The sequence below is a fragment of the Pistacia vera genome, unplaced genomic scaffold (genome assembly GCF_008641045.1).
Source record: "Pistacia vera cultivar Batoury unplaced genomic scaffold, PisVer_v2 Contig206, whole genome shotgun sequence".
NCBI classification, from domain to species: Eukaryota; Viridiplantae; Streptophyta; class Magnoliopsida; order Sapindales; family Anacardiaceae; genus Pistacia; species Pistacia vera.
In genome coordinates this window covers 1,724,266-1,738,565 of record NW_022196009.1, presented here as the reverse complement: position 1 = coordinate 1,738,565, position 14,300 = coordinate 1,724,266, and the positions used below count along the sequence as shown (strand labels likewise).

Below are 14,300 nucleotides of genomic sequence, written 5' to 3'. Positions count from 1 at the left end.
GGGTGGGTACCCGAACTCACCCACTCATACTAAATTCCCAACTGGGCAAACAACAATTTCATCCTTGAGGTTTGCATAACGAACCTAAGGATAAAAATTTGACTAAAAAGTTCTATAAGACTGAAGTGTTGCTTACATAAAACTTAAAGGAAGAAATAATAATTATTCTTAACTGGACTCCAGGTAAAAGACAGGCAAAATGTTTTTTTTTCAGAGGACATGCTCAGTTTTTGTAGATTCCTTTATTATTATTTAAACCCAAATGTGATGACATTAAGAGACACTCTTTTGATGCTTAAATATTGATATTCTGTTTGTTTCAGGTTAAAATATATATCAAATTCATGAATGGGTTTTTCATGTGCACAAATTTTGCAATCATTTATCTTTTTCTCTGAAAGCAACAGATGACAGCAATGTTTTTCTGATCTGTGAATTATGAGTGTTTCAACTTTCATGGGCATGATTGAACTGAAGGTTCAATTAAGACTTCCAACCAAGAAAAAGAGAAGAAGCTTTTGTTAAAGTAAACCTGTCATAAGGAAATCCACATGTTTTTTGTCTTCTCTCCTCATATATTTCAATCCAAGAAAATGAAAAATTACAGTTGAGAGAGAGGAAGAGCAGGGCATGCAGGAAGATCGAAGAGAGAAATGATGTGATGGGAAATATGGTGGAACCAAATTCTGTAAAAAGTAAATGTGACTTTCAAAAGGCAATTGTTTTAGTCCTTTTTTTATTTCAACTTGCTACTTTTTTTTCTTTTAAAAATTAATGTTCAATCCCATCTTCTCTTATGCCGTTGATTATATTATACCACTTGCCTTTTTTTTTTTGGTTTTATAAGACGGGAAAACAAACAAACAAACAGTCAATCAACGGTCAGTTTGAAAGTTTGTTACCAATTTTAAATTTCCATTTTTCATTTTTCTTTAATTAATCAACCAGTCCATGAAGAAATCAATTAGATTGCCAAAAAGGGAAGAATTTGCATAGCTGGTCCTGATAGTGGGAGGTGCAAGTGGCAATGGCTAGTTTTGGTTTGAGTTGAAGAAACCCAATTATGAGGAAGCAGTAGCCGATTTATGAGAAAGGTGTAAAATTAAAAGGGAAAATGACAAGTTCGTCCCTGAGGTTTTGCTTAAGTAATTTTGGTCTCATAGAAGTTTTTAAAAGCATTTTGATCAATGTCAGTTACATCTTGGTCACAGGTCAGTGGTCAGGGACTGAAATTTAGTTAGTCCAAACCTCCAGGATGAAAATGTTATTTTTCCTAAATGAGACCACCATTTCAAAAATGAAACAGTTGTTGGTTGTTGGATTGGATGGAAGTTAGTTATGTGTTACGGGGTTGTATGGTAATGGTAGGGACAAATTACTAGGCATTGCCCTGATTTTTCCAACTTGCTTTGATTTCATTAAAATTGAATTCGGCAGTCTACTCAACATACTAGTTCAAACAGAAATTTTGTGACTCAATGATAAAGAATTGGAATTTTAATTGATCAATTAACAAAATTAAATCTTACATAAACGATATCGTTGTCAAAGTGTGACTAATATTTCTTTAATCCGTCAAAATATTCACAACAAAATAAGTTGTCCCAAGTATTCTGGAAACTACTAGTCTCTGAAGAACCCTTGGGTATTTGCAACTCTTTGACAGATCTCAAGTAAACAATTCCTCGTCCTGAGGTGTTGTATAATTGTCTTTCTGCAAATAATTTTGAACCTGCAATCAGGAGGGACTACTCATTCTCTTAAAGTAGAGGAAAATAAACAATACATGCAGTGCCATGTCATGTCATGCAAATAACAATAACAAAAATAGTAAGTTTGGTTCCAGGATTCAAGTCTTATAATCCAGAAGAAAAGTACTTCTGCATGCATTGATGTAGAAAATAAATAAAATGAGGGATAAATTGAGATGACAATCAGTCAATGATTGTCCTCTAGAAGAAAATCTAAAGATTATTAGTTTTCGATTCACAGAGTTTGTGGTGTACTCATGAGGTGAACATTTAGGCAACATCAGGTTGATACCAGGGTAATCCAGTTATCTTGGGGATGCTGAAAAAATGAGTCATCTCAACATGATACCACAGCCACAAATTTTCCTTTTGTGCTAAACACATGATGGTTACAACCAGGACATATACCAAATGAATAATCAAGATAGTACCGTCGATTTCAGTGCCACACAGCAAAAGCAAATTTCTATTTTCAATGATTTGAAACATAAACTAATTAACTTAATCGAAACTTACATATGAATACATTTAATCGATAGGATGTTTGTCTGCCTGCCGAGATGTATAATGAGCAGAAAGTAAAAGGAGAGAAAGAAAAGCACTGGCTACAAAGATTGCATCAAACCACCGGTGGTAGAAGTCAAACTGAATTTCCCCACCCAACACCTCTGTTATAATAATCCTGCAAAGAAGTTTCAGCTCAGCAAAGCCATTCCAAGAATAGCATGTCTTCATCAAACTAGATTCTAATACTTAAGTGCTAAAGAATTTTGCATGCATAACTAAAACTTGCGCTAAATCAGGAATTGGAATGGCTTCAAGCTGTGTAGCCGATATTAGCCACAGTTCATAACTGTATATTCTTCCAAATAAACATCAAAAACATCTTCTCCCTTTTCTTTTCTTTGGGATCTTACTTTTCCATGGAGTTTCTTAATAATTTCAATATTTTTTCCCTACACAAAGATCTTAGAATATACAGTACCAATAACCAACATAAAGGGAAATATCTTGAGTCAATAATGAGCATACCTGTATTCATTTGCCAAGCTTTTTCTTATCAAAAGAATTGAAGAGACAAAATACATTCCCATAATTTCAGTCAAAAACAGTACAACGTTGCTTGAAGATCCACTCCCTACTCTGGAAATGGCAAAGAAGAACTGCACACAGACAAAAACAGGTCAAGTTGCAGGATACAGGATGAAGACTAAATCTTTTCCCAAGCTTCTATCATTTTCTTCCTTAGGACTGTTTGCTTCAATACAAGATGGAATATATCAATAGATTACTATGCTACTATGCTACTACCTAAGGCATGGGACATATCAATCAGCATGTTGTGCCCATTCTATAACAATCTAGGAAAGAAAGAGGGAAGAACCACAGGCGTTTCACTGGTCGTTATAAAAAAAAAAAAAAAAAAAAAAAAAAGAAGTGGATAAGTCCATAGATTTTAGACTTGAAATGATAGGAACATGGTTCTAACATGCATCACTTGCAACCATTACATGCCTATTTTTCCATCAGATAGAGTACTAAAATTTGCATCCTGCCTAGAACTTTTTAGCTTCTAGTTGAATGAGTAAATGTTTTGCTTTCACACCTAGTGTATAAAATTGTGCTACTAATGGACTTCTTTCCGAGGAATCCAAATTCTAAATTCCAGACTATCATTAAGAGGAGCTGATAAACAATACCTACTTCACATGCATAAGATATAAATTGAATATACAGCCATGAAAAGAGCATAATTACCTTCATCACATTCATCAAAAAACCCCGAACTGAAATAACGATCAACATCCCAATAAATATCAGGGAGATATACTGCAGAACAACTATGAAAAAATATTAGATAACAGCAATCACACCATGCAAGAGACTTGACAAAAGCATGTACCACTTTCTCATTATTCCACTCAACTTACACAATTGAAGTACTGCTAGTTGAAATTTACAGTACATATCAATTTTTCATAATGCACAAAGATTATTTTAAAATTAATATACATTTTATGGTTTCTTATAAAAAGAATGAAAAGATAATGATATGCCTCGCATGAAAAGATAATGATATGCCTCGCAAGCTTTCTACTCAGTTTGTGCTTTTGCAAAATTATATACTTTGCATGACAAATTAAAAAAAAGAATAACGATTTCAAACCAAAAATTAAAGAAATGGTAAAAATACAGTAAAACATGATAATTAATAAGAAAATGTCACTTCACTAAACACAAGAAAAATTAATAGTCAACTTTTTAATCATGGAAAAGGTTGGTAATTTAAAGCACCATGTTTGAGATCTCTCACCAGATTGCAATGTACAACTCCCAATCAATTCTGGAATGATATTAAACAGATTAATGACTAACCTGTGACAATAATGTAGCATCAATTCCTATATCAAAGAATTGCAAGAATATGCTAATAGTCATTGTAACAGGATCAACTGAACCAGCCTGCCAAGGAAGAGATTTTAACTTAAGAAAACAGTTTAAGACTAAGTGGTTACAGAATGTGAACCAATAAGTAGATATAGAAAAATTAAGCATATCAATGGAAGGATCATTAGGAGAGAGAAAAGTTACCTCCTTGAAAACAACACTTTGCAAAGACTGCACAGATCAATTACATCAATCAGAGATCCTACTTTTCATACATCAAATTAAATAAGAAAGGAACATCATTTAAAAGACCTTAGTCCATCCACTACCATGAGTTGTGCTACAAAGCTAACAGAGAAAGAAAACCTTAATCTTCACAAACAAATAAAAATAAATCTGGTCATACCTTAATCATTTTATAAACACAATAGATAGATAACGCATAGCCAAGAAGATTCTGCATGTGACCTCTCCAGGTTCGAGAATAAGCAGCAGCCTCCTGCAAAATAAGACCAAGACTGAGGACTGCAATTCCATATGAAGTATATTTAAAAGAAAAATACTGCAAAAGAATACCCAAAACAATAAAATAGCAATAATAATAGTCGTACACAGAAAATAAAAATAAAAAATGCAATGAATTGGATGAATATGCTAGACTGGTCAACATGCACAGTATAAAGATGTTGATATAAACAACGCTGTAAGGATGATAAAGACCTCACTCAATGAAACAATTCCAGTCAGCAAATTCACCCAAACAAGCAGTTCATCAATTCAAGATTAACAAGAACAATCCAAATATTTGTATTGAATTTAAAGTAAAACAGTACAGCAATATGAAAGCAATAGGATAATAAAGGAAAACAGAGTGCTAGCAGTTTAGAAGCTAGCGGCCTCCCACTGATAATTCCTTAAGCAAAATACTGTCCTTCACAAGTTAAGCTCCCCCCTTATATTCACAATTGATTCTCCCACAAATTTCCAATCAATCTAGGACACGTGTACAATAGCCTAACTAATTTCCACTGCCCTCATTCACACCCAAAGTCCTCCTTCCTTGCCTGATATAATTCTTATTAACGGGTGGCCTATCAAAGGACCACCAAGGTAGTAAAATGACACCAAGATAGTATAATCACAGATAATACAGGTCTGTTCAATAGATGCTATCACTGAGAAGACAAATTCAGAATAAACATATAATGACTAAGAAGCGCATTCAGATTGACAATCAGATATCTTGTACCTATTATTTTGGAATTCCTTTAATCATTAAAAAAAAAAAAAACTGTTATTTAGAACATCAGGCTTTCTCTATGTTTGGAAGCCCCTAGCAAGAAGAAATCACCCTCCTAGAGGAGGTCAGATACATGTAGACTAAAAAATGAGGAACACTAGCTGACCTGACAGCAAGTAGAAATAAAGAGATACAAGGTTACTAGCACTTCAAACAACTTTATATTTTTCTGAAAGAAGAGATTGGATCTTTCACTGGTAAAGCAAACTTGTACGTGCTCAAAAATTTATCCATGCAATTTTGTAAATAAGATAACAGGAGAAAGGATGATGAATGTCTCACACAGATCTAGCTTTTTCAGAGATAAGAGTCAACATAGGGACATGGTCGAGACACCATCAAATTCTTTGTTGGGAAGAAAATATTATTTACCACTCCAGACAACATGTGAGTTTACTAATAATTTAAACCTCTGTTCATGATTCTTATCTCAGATTGTAAATGAAAAAATTAGCCTATGGCATATCAATTTACAATATCCCACAAAATATCAAACCACTCAACAAAACCATACCATGCCATAATAATTTTACAACACAAAGAAAAAGATATTTCAGCTAATGAGAAAAAAAAGTAGCAACAACAGATCCAAAGGGCCAATAAATTGCAAAAATAATAATAGATCTGAAAGAAGTCACAGAGATTAATTTGCAAAGAAAAAATATATAAGTAAGAAAGAACCTTAGCTTGGCGAAGCTCATAGATTTCAAGAAATAACTGCTTTGATAGCTCCTCTAAAGCTTGCACCTCGGCTTCCATGTTTTTAACATCTTAACAAACAGAAAATAAATAAATAAAATATTTAGCAACATCATTTGAGGGATGAAAAGACTAAAATATGAATAAAGCAATGGACCTTCAAAGAACAAACATTTAAATCTTGATAATGAAATCTTAAACTTCCAATCATCTGAGATAGCATCCATACAATCAACATATGAAGCATTAAAAATAAAATAATCAACCTTTTGATATGCCATAAAATAAGTAATTTCAAACAAGCACAAAGACAAAACCATCATGGTATTGATTCACATAAAAAACAGCACAGCAATTGAAAGAAACAAATCACTAACCAGAATATTGATTAAAAAATGGAATTCTGATTTATCGAATTTCCAAAAAGTTTTCTTCAATGTGTTTTTTTTCAATTAACTCTTTTTTCTGAAACCACTTGGCAAAAAAAATTAATGAAAAACACACACACACCCACATTTCTTATTATATCTTGATTGTTAAGCCAAACAAAAGGAACTCATAGAATGGTGGGAAATCCCAAATGATGAGGGACAGAATCCTGGAATCTGTAAAAAATGGAGATGTCATACTTAGTACATCAGCATAGGCGGTTTACTCAAATGGCTGTGAAACAGAATGTCAGAGGGAACAAGTCAATTATAGTTAAAGTTCAGAGATAGCATGGTCGTCCCAAGCAGCAAAGTTAGTAAAAAGTTTCATGATTTGCTTTGCAGTGATCAGTAACCAGAAAGACAAATAGGATGGTTGGTACCAGTAGTTAAGGAGCTCAAAAAAAGAGACAAACCTTATATTATTCTTGTAAATCATGTTTCAGAAATATAACTAGTAGACTTCCAAAAGATTGTGAACTTATTTGGTTTTACTTTTATAACTGGTTTTCTCATTCTACATATGCTCCTTTAACATAATTCACAGACAACTTTTAAGCACAGATAATTTTGCAATTTAATATTCACAGGAGACAATGATGAGTCTAAATTGGAGAAAAAGCAACAAAGGCTGATTTGCCTGCAGCAAAAATAAACAAATAAATAGAACAAATGCCACAACAACAAAATAAAACAACCATTGAGCGTCCTCAAAAAAGTAAACCGTCTACTTAAAAAATGAACCAATCATTAACAAAAAGAAGAACAGATCAAAAGTGCAAGGAAATAAAAAAATAAACCTTGCTCCTTTTGGTCATCTTGAACAGATCGTACAACCGTGCCAACTATCCGCTTAAAAAATGATCTAGCCTTTAAATTCTGAAAAACATAACTTTCAATCAGCACATATTAATCATAACAAATTGCAAAGTATATTTAAACATAAAATAATTTAAGAAGTAAACATAACATAATTATATTTGGGTGTTGCTTTAAGAAAATTTAAGAATTTATACCAAATACTAAACACTAAAGCAAAATGATCACAGCATGAGCTCGTAACTTAGGTGCCATTTTGCACTGTATTTCAGTTGTGTTCAGCTTTAGATTCAAAACAGTAGCAAAATGCATCTGATATATATTGCCATGAGACTGAATTGAAAAACAGAGGAAGCATTCATCAATTTTACAATGGAAATCTCAAAAATGTATTTAGATAATTTAACAATTTATAAAAATATGAATTCTAAATTATATCTATACTTCAAAATAAATCTCAGCTGAAACTCAAAAAGTTTGAAATAACCTCATGCTCTTAACTCATTCTCCCCTCTTACCTCTTCTAGTCACTGCCCCATGCAATGAATTTCCCACTCTGTAATGAATCCAAATAACATCCTCCAGTTGGCTTCATGTTCTTGGATATCATACAAAAGTTTTGGGTTTTAACGTGGGATAAAAATGAATGTGTTTTGGAGTAAATATGAAGTTGTGACATATAATCTGCCATTTAGGACCATGACTAACAATTTTAATAAGTAAATCTAAGTGTAATCTGCCACACTAAAAATGTTTTTATGCTTCTAACTTTTGTTTTTCCATTTGTGTCAAAAAAGAATAATGAATAATTGTTAAGCACATGGACAACTTAAAGAGTTTTTAGTCACAAAACACCCTCACAGATATAATTATAAATAAAATGTTAAAAAATAACAAAATTATAGTTATAGAGGAGTGTTTAGAGATTAAAAGTTCAAAATTGTTTATCTGCCTGGAATTTGGGCTAACCTCTGAGATAGTTTGTGAAATTATCACAAAAAATATAGATCAATTATAGTGAAGTTAGTTATAATAAAAAGGAACCATTAGTAAAATAAGTGTAAGAACACTCAATACTCCATTTTTCATTTATGTATGAAGAAAATCAATCTTCTATAAAAAATGAATAAGAATGGATATCATTAAGAAAGTAAATGTTACTTTTTTTTTTTCTTGATAATCCATAAATCCCCTAATCTCGCTTTGTGAACCCAAATTCAAAATTGGAGCCTCCGTCGAACCTACAATATGTTGGAGGCGGGAAACAATAGCCTTTGGCCATGTAGGTACCCACGTGTATCATTTTATTTTTATTTTATAGTTTATCCTTTTATTTAGTGAATGAAAAGGATAGCAACTATTCAAAACAGCTTATTAGAAAAATTCTTGCCGGTGCATATCTGTCGTCTTACTCATATTCATATATTATATATGTCATGTTTTCACTGTTCTGGAGCTGAAAAATTTAGTCTAATTAAAGCAAAATAAACTGGTTTAGAAAATAGGCAGTGAAAATTGAGGTTTCTAGTAAAATTCATGAAATATTCAAGGAAATCTTTGAAAATTTTCAAAGAAAATTACAACTATTTCTTGAACTTCTAAGCAGGTTTCTACCTATTTTCACATAAAAAGTATATGTGCCTATAATTACGGCAAACCTCATGCGAGATTAGTAAAAATTTCCCTTCCACTTGCCATCATATGCGTTCTTTGATCTTGAAATTACTACATTTAGTTGCTCGTCCCATTTTTCAGGTTTGAGAAAAATTTCAGTAGACTTCAAATGCTCAACCACATTACTCAAACAAACAAACCTAAATAATAAAAAGTAACAACCTCCAACACAATAAAGACTCCAAATGACAATTAAGAAGTAGAGCAGTTTGAGTTAGAAAACAACAGAATAGTAGATCATACAAGATAATAATACCTCTTCAGATCCTTGAATCCGTTCCATCTCCATTTGACAAAGAATAATTTTCTTTTTTTTGGAAATACAAGTCTCAATTGATTGCATCAGTTGTCTTTCCAAGGCCTTGATTTCTGCTTCATCAATCTCTCTACCAAGTTTAAATGTTAAAATGTTAGGAGATTAAAATAAATAAAAAGAACTGAAAAGCAAACACAAATTTTGAATAATTAACCATACACTGCATTCTTAAAATCATAACAGAATAGTAAATACATCAAATTATAAATTCCACCTCTACAAGTTAATCTTTCTCTGAGTAATTTAATGCAAAATATTTGAAGATTTTTCTCTTGAAAATGGATAAGCTTGCTTCAGTAACAATAGAAAAAAGAAGACAAAGAAAGTAAGCAACTGAATGCAAATTTGGCAAAGAAAATACAAATTAAGCAGAAACATGTAGTAAAGTTCAAAAATTACCCCTGGGGTTTACAAAATTGACAGATGTGCGCTAGGTTTGGGACTTTTCATCACACACCACCCCCGAACTAATTAGAAAATATGCACAAACCACCCTTTTCTCTAAATCCGTTCAATTTGAACTAATGGTTCAGGGGTAGCAAGGTAATTCTTGATCTCAATCCAATCACAATACATAAAATACAGCCACCATGATCACGACCATTCCAGCCACCATTAACACAGACAAAAACATAGCCATTTCAACGCCACTACCACAAAATCAGAAACTATCAACACATTGCAAACACCTCAATTGAATCTAATTCACCACCAAAAAGTTCATGATAAAAAAATAGATCCAAAGCCACCAGAAATTCAGAATAAAAAATGTACATCCTAAATCTGCCCTCCAACATTAGTGCCTGATTAAATCCATAACCTCCACAATCTATGCACAACCACCCTAAACCCTAAAACTCAGGTAGTTTCTGAAATTTACTTGTAACATGTAACATACCATCCCCTTATTGATAGTGTGAACAGATTCTCTACAGAGTACCGACTCAGCATTTCATAACATAATCTGAATGCCAGCTTTCTACATTCATTCAAAGGGACTTATGATGCTAAAAGTTTATATGCATCATGCATACTGATCAAACAGGCACAAAGGCACAACTAACAATTAATGATCAAGCAAAGTCTTTTACCATCAATCATGAAACCACAGATAGAGTCAAATGAAAAATAATACATGAAAACTTATAAACTTTAAAGAAATAACATTACGCCATTACCTGATGAAAAGTGACAAATAACTGTAGGGCAAATTTACAGCTCCAAAACCAGATAGGACAGCCATGACAGTCACGCCAATGACCCCAATTCTACTAACCAACTGAGGCATGGTGAAGAAACCTGAGAAGTAAAATCATGAGGACCTAAAACACATTTTGAGACACTTGAACAAAATCGCAGTTCAAATGTTACAAGTGACAAAAAAGAGGAAAAAAGAAATTTGCATGGAAAAAGGACATACACCATGGAAAGAAACATATACTCTTCTTTGGCACAGAAGCTATGGTTCACGATGCAATAACTTGAAGAGACAACAATTAAACCAACTATTTGATTTAACTTAAATATCTGTTTACTCCTAATGGAGGTTAGGCAGCTACAAGAAAAACTTGTAATTCAACTATGTGTCACTTGACCCTAAACCCTAAACTATCTAAAATCTGACCAAATCGCAATCCTAAACTCATAACAAATAATGAAGGCAAATTCCATTGATATTCCTTGACATTTTGCTAATATTGGTAGACCCAAAGATCCAAGATTCATCCCCTTGAAATTATAAAAATCATCATAAGCTTCCTAAAATTATCATCAAAAACCTCCCTCAAAGTTTCCTAAAATTGTCAAAAGCCTCCAACGTACAGATTTGCTAGTCTTTTCCTGAATTTTAGCAGACCTTGAGTCAAAAAAACTAATCTCTAAGATAAAATAACAAATAAGAAATCAAATAAATAAGGACAACTTAGTACTAATTTGCCGCATACCACTGCACTAGATAGCCCCATCCACCCCCAAAAAAAGGAAAAAAAAAAAGCGCTCTAGCTTTGGCATAATAGTTATTTCCTTTTGCACTTATAACCCTCCACTCCATGAATTTCTGTGTCTAATCCCTTCAAATTTGGAGTAGTTACAAAATCCTCAAAACTGAATTAAATTTGCTAACTTCCCTTCCCTCACTAATTCAATCTCAATGGTATTTAATACTAGTAATTGCATTGTCCATGTAAAGTTTTAATCATAAATCGCATATTTTGCATTTTTATTGAATCAGCTTTATTTCATTTTCTTTCAAGCTGCAACAGCTTGTGCGTTTCACTTCTTTCTTATTGCATAGTAGTAGTAGTAATTATTATAATAATAATAAAGCGAAAAGGGGGAGCATGAAATGCAAATTTAATGAACAAAAAATGATAAAAAAATTAAGAAGGTATGAGGGCACACGAAAAGAGAGAGCAGCAATGATCTGAACAGAAGTATATAAATATATCAAAAACCTTTATCAGGTGATGGCATAGGGAAGTGAATGCCCATGCGCCAAAAAGCATAAAGAAATGCCAGCAAAAACAAGATGGCTCCCAGTGCAGCCCGCTCCTTCCTTACGCCTGAAGTGAATCAAATTTCAACAAGAAAACAGAAAAGAAAGAGAAACAGCCTCAAGTTCTTATCATATGCTCTGGTCCAAAAAATGAGGCCTTATATAATATCTCAGCTTCTAGATATCCGACTAAAATAGAGTAATTTCATATCTTTATTCCCTTCCCCCCATTACCAAAAAATTTGAAAAATATATAACTGCATTATATCATATACAGTAGCATTATTGAGATCAAATACATAAAGCAAAAGAAGACAGGCACTATGCAACTCTATATATAATAAATCCAAAACACAGATTTTATTTTGAACATGGAAAAAAATTATAGTTCTTATATTTCTTTATGTCTACAGGTTTTTGGATATTCCTCACTATTTACAAAATATCACATGGTCCAGCATCATAGTTATGATTCCTAAATAGAGTTACAAGGATTTCTCTGACAATTTAGCTGTAATTTCATATGGACACTCAAGCAAAGAATTTACACAAATATTATCAATTTGAAGAGATCTCAGCCAGCAGTTAAGCAATGCTACCCATTCCAAATAGATACCCCAAATTCTCATCCCAAGTAATCTGTTTCCATTCGTGACACTAACCGACGAGACAGGTCCAACTTACTAGCAAATGTAAAATATCACTTAGTTTAACCATACAACATAAATGACAAGCACAAATGTTTTAACAGAAAATTGGAAGGGGACATACCGCTGTTGCAAAGCATCAAGTAACAATGATAGTAAGGCAGCATGAAAACCAGAAGCAATATCAAACAAAATAAATCGACCTTCCAGTTGATCACCCTTGCCCTAGAGCCAAAACAAAATCCAACTAACTCATATCGATAAAATAATGTAATTGAAAGGAAAATAACAAATAAAAGAACAGTTAGAGTTGGTGGTTACTCTTTGGAAAGAATAGGGATGATCTCGAAGAGAACGAGCTGTAGTAGATTGCAAGAGAATGCAAAAACGACACTGAAAATGATCTGAACCAAAGCTCTCTTCTCTTCATACTCTTTGTAAAGTCTAATGTTCAAGAACCAAAGTCCAGCCCATCCCAGTAGGCACAAAGATCCCACCACCACCGCTCCTTCGTAAATCGCCCATCCCCAACCCATCTCCACCAACTATACTCTATAGATTTTACCTTCTTCAATCTTCACCAGTAATTGAACCACTATATTACCAAATTAAAAAGCATAAAAAACCCTAATCGCAAAGCATCCTCGCCTCTATATGATCTATTAGTCACGTTGCATTGTAGAGCTCCTCCACATTTCGATTCTGAATTTAAAGCCAAAATTGCAACAATCACAAGTTGCTCTCTTTGTATTTCTCTCTCGATTCTTACTCTAATCTGAATTCAGGCGCATTACAGATGCAATTGAACACCACATATTTCTCTTAAAATTTCACAAATACAAACGATTTCGACAGTTTTGTATCTGAGAAGGAAATTGAATTCCCCAGACATCCCAAGTCTGGACTTAAAATAATAACCCTGAAAATCGAGGCTTTTTTTTTTTTCCTAAAAAATTTAAAAATTTGACGTGACACACTTAATTGTAACTGAACATGCAAAAAGAGGTTAGAGTGAAAAGATTGAAACGTATATGGGTAATAGTATAATTAATAGAAATTTGTTTAAATTTTGAAAATTAAAAAAGACCCCCTCCCTTCAAAATCGCTCAATTAAGCAGTATACCCAAAAAAACAACCAATGAAACACCTTCCATTTCTCTGAGATTTTCGGCTATAAAAGTTCCTTATTTCCAACCAATATTTGATTCTAACGTTTCGTTACACAAAATCATGGTTGATATTCACAAAAATGAGAAAAACTCAACCTTATTCCAAATCCTAGACTCCAGCGGCGACCACTGTTCAAAGGTTGTCGAAGAAGACATTCCGGTGGATCATCTGATGAGTGAAGGTGGTCCAGAGGCAGAGGAGACAACAGCGGCATAAGAACAAAGAGGAGAATCAGAAAATGGTTCTAAAGAGGAGGAAGCGAGTGAGAATGAGGACATCGGTGAAGAAAATGTACGTTTTTTACTGGTGGTTTTGAATTTGATGAAAAAATTGATTGGTTTGTGCGAATTTGGGGGATATGTAGTTGGTTTTGATAGTTAGGTGGTTGTGGCGTTTTGTTAAGCAATTGGCAGGCATCGGGGGAGTGGCTTTGTTTGGGTTCTAGAGGATGGTAGAAGACAAGAGAGGCCGTAGGGAGGTTGTTTGTGGGAGGTTGGAGGGCTGGGGATAACAGGATGTGGCGGAATAGGGGGGCTGGAGGGTTGCCCTGCAATATGTAGGGCAACCCTCTAACCCCCTTATTCTGCCACCTCTTGCCATCCTCAGCCATCTCC

At 33.4% G+C, this 14,300-nt stretch overlaps 1 protein-coding gene across 3 annotated transcripts; it reads right to left on the bottom strand.

Moving 5' to 3' along the window:
- Positions 1-1,479: 1,479 nt before the first annotated feature.
- Positions 1,480-13,455, bottom strand: LOC116129062 (GPCR-type G protein 1). Of its 3 annotated transcripts, none has more exons than XM_031414818.1 (14): positions 12,838-13,455; positions 12,641-12,763; positions 11,829-11,936; positions 10,554-10,674; positions 9,316-9,445; positions 7,367-7,445; positions 6,121-6,209; positions 4,546-4,638; positions 4,344-4,370; positions 4,128-4,214; positions 3,510-3,581; positions 2,784-2,914; positions 2,268-2,433; positions 1,480-1,732 (listed from the first exon to the last, which is right to left on the bottom strand). In XM_031414818.1, the coding sequence occupies exons 1-13, from the start codon at positions 12,944-12,946 to the stop codon at positions 2,280-2,282; spliced, it is 1,323 nt and encodes a 440-aa protein (XP_031270678.1). In that variant the 5' UTR covers positions 12,947-13,455; the 3' UTR covers positions 1,480-1,732; positions 2,268-2,279. The 3 variants fall into 3 exon arrangements, with proteins under 3 accessions (XP_031270678.1, XP_031270676.1, XP_031270677.1); XM_031414816.1 differs by having other exon boundaries at positions 12,641-12,741; XM_031414817.1 differs by having other exon boundaries at positions 1,480-1,714; positions 12,641-12,741; positions 12,838-13,052.
- Positions 13,456-14,300: the final 845 nt, after the last annotated feature.